This window comes from Mobula birostris, chromosome 18 (assembly GCF_030028105.1).
Source record: "Mobula birostris isolate sMobBir1 chromosome 18, sMobBir1.hap1, whole genome shotgun sequence".
NCBI lineage: Eukaryota > Metazoa > Chordata > Chondrichthyes > Myliobatiformes > Myliobatidae > Mobula > Mobula birostris.
Window position 1 is genome coordinate 38779424 of NC_092387.1, and position 6347 is coordinate 38785770.

Here is a 6347-nt window from a genome sequence, read left to right on the forward strand (position 1 = left end):
AAAAAGTTCAACTTGGAACTTTTCGCTGCATTAAGTGGAAATTGTCATAGCAATTCCAGTTGCACCAGCGTACTCATATCAATACTCTGTATTACTGGTAAATTGTAGCTATAATGAACATACAAATATTGTTTGTTCATGCACTGCCATATCTTAGAATACCAAGACCATGTAGTTCAAGTGGCTCAAAAAGTAAGCTTTATCTGTTTTCCATTTCCACCTGCCAACTTCTCCACACCATTTTTTTTGTTTTCTCTTCTAGACCAAATAAAGGAAGTTCTAAACTTGGACGAGGAAATCCAGAAGTTAGCCAGCGAGTTGTATCAGCAGAAGTCTGTGCTTATTATGGGTCGTGGCTATCATTATGCCACATGCCTGGAGGGAGCGCTGGTGAGTAACACACATGCTTCTGGGCAAAAGGGGAAGTTTGTGTCTCCCAATTAACTGAGACCAGATTCCAATGATCTATTAAGTGGCTAATAATTTCAATATTACCAAAATCTTTACTAGTCAGTCAGGGGATGCTGTGGGGTCCACAGCCAATGGGCACTGCTTAAATGGTTAATTATCCTGCTTAACACATCCCTAATTTAGTAAATGCCATGTTAAGTCACACAGTGATTGCTTTTGTGGACTAAGTAATGGACTTTGTGCTCATAGTCTTGGTATCAGTTTATTATTGTCAAATGTACCGAGGTGCAGTGAAGAGTTTGCCTTTAAATATTGATCTTACAGATTAAGTTACTACACAGTGCATTGAGGTAGAGCAATAACAATGCAGATTAAAATGTAAAAGCTTCAGAGAAAGTGCAGTGCAGGATCTAAAGATCATAAAGTGCAAGATTGTAACGGGGTAGATCATGAGGTCAAGAGTTCATCTTATCATACCAGGGAGTGATTTAATAGTCCTATTACATCAGGGTAGAAGCTGTCCTTGAGCCTGGTGGTACATGCTTTCAGGTTATTGTATCTTCTGCCCAGTGGAAGAGGGGAGAGGAGAGAAAATCTCGGGTGGGTAGAGATTTTGATTGCGCTGGTGGCTTCACTGAGGCAGCAGGAAGTGTAGACAGAGTCTGCTGGTTTCGGTGATTTGCTGACTTTCTGTACAGTTTCTTCTGGTCATGTTCAGAGCAGTTGCTTTCAATGAAGTTTTCTTAGGGTCCTCTGTCTCTGCTACCACAATGTAAGTGACGTTTGCCCCTTTTAAATTGCAGAAAATTAAGGAGATAACCTTCATGCATTCAGAGGGAATCTTGGCAGGAGAGCTGAAACATGGACCTTTGGCCCTGGTGGATAATCGAATGCCAGTCATCATGATTGTCATGCGGGATCCCACCTTTACCAAGTGCCAGAACGCACTGCAACAGGTGGTGGCTCGCCAGGTAAACACTGACAGCTTTGGAGGTGTCCTTTGGATCTGGTACCGGTGGGGGAGCCCATGCTATGCTGCTGCAGGGAATAGGCCATTCAGCCCGACAAAGTGCATGCTAGTAGCCCACGTCAGCTCCAAAACCCATCCACTGCCTCTTCTCGGCAAATAAGTGGATTGGCGAATCGGTTTGCAGAGATGTGAAAGCTTAAAATCCCTAAACTCTGGGCAACTACAAGAAGGACCAATGAGCTCACTTCCCTGTGACAGTCTTTGAGAGGGGGGATAACCGGAGGGGGACATAACACTCACAATTGTGTGTGCCAGCCAGTCACGTTCAAAGACATTTGGATGAGTCATATGGATAAGCAAGGTTTAGGAGGACACAGGCCAAATGCTTAGTGGGCAACTTGGTCAGCATAGACAAATTGGGCTGAAGGGTCTGTTTCCATATTGTATGACTTTATCACTGTTACGTACTGAAAAATAAGCTCAGTAGAAATAGTACCTGATCAATTGGGTCAGTAGACTGACAGACTTTTTCCATGCTGTAAGACTCTAATCCCGTCTTCCTGGACTCGTCCTCCCCATTTTAAAATTGCAACTGCGAGAACGTGTAAAATATTTTCTTTTTTTTTAAATTCTTCCTTTGATGCCATCTTGTTTACGGATTGTAAGCCTATGCCAGGTGACAGTGGGGCCACGGATTGCTGGAACCATTTGAGATGCTGTGAGCCTCGGTGTTCTGAGTGAAAATGTGGCCTTCGTGTTTCAACGGCTTTTGAAATGGTGATATTTGTTTTGGCTCGTGCACAGTTCTGCCTGCCAGCCTTAAGAAAGGAAGCTCTGAGCTGGTTTAATGACTGTAGCTGTCTAGATATTTGCAATGTTTACCTTTTAGATTTCTTTTAGAAAAATGGGTTTATGTGTGACTCTGCCTAATCATAGGAAGACGTTGAAGTGTGCTGTTGTTCCATGAAGGCTCCACAGTTCTAGACCTTTCTCATCTGGGTCTGCATCTGTAGTCGCTTGCCTCTCCCTTGCGACACACACATGGGCTGCTGAGCGCTCAGGGAGACGCAAGAGATCGCGGAAATCTGGAGCAAAGAGCAAAATGCTGGAGGAACTCGGCAGGTCAGGCAGCAGCTGAGGTGAGAAATGGGCAGGCAACGTCTTGCCCCAAAATTTCCCTCCGTAGATCCTGCCTGACTGCTGAGTATTCCTCCTTTGCTTGTCTGCTCATGACTGTTGCTACACAGGAGTAAGGAGCCGGTGAGGTTAATGGTCCTCCCGTGTGTGCTTCGTGAGCTGGTGACAACTGCTTGTGTTAGAAAGATGGCAGGACTGCCTTTCCTGCACTTCTGTCACTGAAGGTAGAGGTACCTGAATTCCTCCTTAATTGGATTGGTATCAAACTCAGCCCTCCTTGGAGACCAGGTAAGGGTGACACTGCCAGCGACCCAGGTGGAACTTTTCATGTTCTCCCTGTGACTGCTAGTGTTTCCTTCCATATGCCAAAGGTGTGTGGGTTGCTGGGTTGATTGGCCACTGTTAATTATGTACCTTGAGTACATTAGTGGATGGTTAATGCAAATGAGTGGCGGGGGTGGGGAGAGAAAATAAAAGGTTGGGCTGAATGTGAATGGGTGGTTGGTGGTCGCACAGTCTCACCAAGTGGAAGAGCCGTTTCTGTACTAAATTGCTCCACGTCCCGATATATTTGAATTCTTTGCTCCATTGTAGTGCTTGGGCCACAGTCCTGGAGCCCATCGGTTTATTTTTAAACCCTGTTCCAACGCCGTGGTTTTACATAGTCTAGAAGCAGGTTTTATTCTCCTAGCACCAGGGATACAGAATGTCGGGGACGAATTTGGAACAGTGTAGCTGGTCCAGGAGCTGTTATTCAATGTGCAGGCACCAAGTCCAGTCACCTGGCTGTTTTCTGTTTTGCAGGGACAGCCCATTCTGATCTGCGAGAAGGGCGACGAAGAGACGGTGAAAAATGCCTACCGGGCCATCAGGGTCCCTCACACAGTCGACTGTCTGCAAGGCATCCTCAGCGTTATTCCACTCCAGCTCCTGGCTTTCCACCTTGCTGTCCTTCGGGGCTACGATGTGAGTAGTTGCTTTATATTAAACACCAGAAATGTGATGACTGGTCCTAGACTCTCCCACTATTGAGAATATCCTCTCCTCTATCTAGGCCTTTGAATATATGCTAAATTGCAATGAGATCCGCCCCGCCCCCCAACCTTTCATCTAAACTCCAGCGAGTACAGGCCCAGACCCGTCAAACACTTGTATCCTTATGGAAGCCAAGTTGCAGTTTTTCATAAGGATACAAGTAATTGGAACAACTGAACTACAAGTCCAATATGCTTGTTCCACTGTTGAGCCAGGCCTTCACACTGTAAGTTTCACAAAACCCTCAATTCTCCTGTAAACCAAGATTTGGACCAGTTTGGACTTGGATGCATTCAGTGAGATTGCCAAAGATCCACAAAAGCATTCCTCCTCCTCATCTAAATCCTGAAGCTGTCTCTCCACCCACCCCCTACCTCGGTTTTAGATTACCCCTTACTTCAGAAGAAACATCTGCTCAGCATCCACTTTTTTACACTCCTTTAGAATATCACATTTTGCAGTGATGTTTCATTTTACTGCTTTAATTTTTTTTTAAATTAAACTTCTTTCTAATTAAATTTCTTGGAACTCTTTGTAATTTGTAGTATAAACAGTCCCAGCTGCTGTAAACAATTCAGACTGCTCCTCACTCTGTTCGCAAAAGATTTTTTTGAGATAGAGGATTCTTGGAAGATGGCAGTTGAGTCGAATATGCAGGAACTTACATTCTCTTTTTTTTCAATCTTTGAACCTCCTCGCCCTTGCACCCTCTGCTGTGGCCGATTGTGCAAACACTGACTCTTCCTGCTTGCTGGACGATAACACAACTTGCTCCAACTCAAGGTGGATGACAACAAGCGGCTGAGGAAAATTGAGGCGGATTACGTGCCTATGTGAGGTGTCGCATTTATCGCGACAGAGGCTGACAACTTCTTGGGAGCTTCTCTTCTCCATTTGAGGCCAGTGGTGGTTGAACTATGTAAAGTGTAGCATGCAAAGTCTACCCTTAATTGGCATTATTAGGTAACAGAAGATCTTGACAAGGGAGACTGATGGATTTATCAAGAGTAACCTACCCTTGGAATTACTTGGGACACTTCGCCCCATCTTATGTTTGGGCTGAGGGAAACAGAATCCAGCTCCAGGAGTATGTCCCACTGACTGACTCTCCCTCTCACTCTGACTCCTTCACCTTCTCTTATCTTGTCTTTCTCAGATGTTGAGGGGGTGAATAAGTCTGTAGTTGGCACTTTGACCCAATTCTGCAATATTGTAATTTAGGTAGGGCCTTAGTTGCTATTGAGTTTGGTGAATTTTTCAACTACCTCCTGTAGGTATCACATACTTAAGCCCTATTTTGGTACGTCTGTGCAATGTGATACCTGTTGCTGGCTACTGTATTGTGGCCCAGAATGTGGGACAATCATCTTTCTCCCCAGCACACTTCCCTCCATTGCCCCAACAGTTGAGGCAGACATTTCAAGGTATGGAACCTTGAAACTGCTTGGGAATAGTTGAATTTACTGCCTGACCGAAGCAAGAATGTTGTGGCTGTGCACTGTGAATGCAAACAAACATAGATGTATCATTGCGCTCAGAGTTCAGTTTGAGGTTCTTGAGATAATGCTGCACAGCCGTTTTCTCTCAGCCATTTGTCCAAGCTCTGTGTAAGTCTCGATTTATAAGGACTCTTAATACTCCAAACGAAACTTTAGGAAATCAGGGCAGATTTTATTAAAACTTTTACTCATTTCGGTTGAGTTTACTTTGTATTCTCTGTTCATGACTGGGATAACTTGATCAAAACTCACATAGCTCCACCTGCTGAGAGTAGTCATCTTACTGTAAGGAAATGTAGCTACAAAGCTCTCAAGTTGTATTGCATGTATTTTCATAAAGGATTTTGTAAAAGATGTTAATGTACTTGCACTCCACTTATCTCATCTCTTCCCCCTCCCCATCCTTCCCCTTCCCCCCTCAACACTATTGACTTTTTAAATCCAATTAAACAAAATGTTCTGACAACATGTGGTGTATTGTTTTCTTTTAAAAGAACCTGAAGCTTGAAGTTATTCAATGGAGTATAATCCTGACAATAGTAGACACACGATCCACATAATGCCAAGAATTCTGAACCAGCACCTTCTAAGTCCATGACCATGACTGATGAGGACAAAGGCAGTACGTAGACAACCCAACATGGAGATGCATTGCTGTTGTTTTATCTCTGGGTCCGTATCCTGAGATTCCTCGCTGAGGATGCCTGCAGACTGTGCCTTGCAGTGGCTTTGAGGGAGGGGCCCTCACAGTAGCTGGCAAATTCCAGCTGTGGCAGTAACGCCTAGTGTCCCAAGAATGAGACTGTAAGAGGCCTCTGACCAGAAGGTGCTGCGTGTTCAGTCCAGGCCACTTTCCCAGTAGCTTCATGGGAACGTTCTGTGGTGATCACTGGCTGGTAACCCAGGGTGGGGGTTGTGTTTGAATGCAGCGTCAGTATTGGTTCGGAGCTGTAAGAACTCAGAACTGACTCCCCACTGAGCTGGTTTGAAGTGAACCAAACTTGAATTATGAGTGTCATATAAAATGAAACTTTTAAAACCCAGAGGCAGCAGCAAGTACTGAGCTTCAAAGTTACTGATTTCATTAAAATTCAGTCTGCGTCTGGAAGGAACTGGACCTTCACAGACTAACGTTGTGGGCTTCTGTCCAATGGCCAGTGGCCAAGAGTTCATCATTGTAAGGTAGATCTGATGGGTCTTGCTGCTTCCAGTAATATGTGTTCTCTGTCCGAAATGAGAGACATAGCAAATTGGAACAAGAGTCATCCATTTAGCACCTCTCGCCTGTGGCTGTC

The 6347-nt window shown here is 44.7% G+C and overlaps 1 protein-coding gene across 2 annotated transcripts in view; it reads left to right on the forward strand.

The window, feature by feature from the left end:
* The window catches only part of LOC140212068 (glutamine--fructose-6-phosphate aminotransferase [isomerizing] 1-like), a 109886-nt gene extending 104368 nt beyond the window's left edge, over nucleotides 1-5518 (forward strand). For both annotated transcript variants that reach the window (XM_072282541.1, XM_072282542.1), the window contains exons 16-19: nucleotides 263-390; nucleotides 1215-1382; nucleotides 3323-3484; nucleotides 4337-5518. In XM_072282541.1, coding sequence (XP_072138642.1) covers nucleotides 263-390; nucleotides 1215-1382; nucleotides 3323-3484; nucleotides 4337-4390 — 512 coding nt within the window. In that variant the 3' untranslated portion in view covers nucleotides 4391-5518. The remainder of the gene's footprint in view (nucleotides 1-262; nucleotides 391-1214; nucleotides 1383-3322; nucleotides 3485-4336) is intronic.
* Nucleotides 5519-6347: the final 829 nt, after the last annotated feature.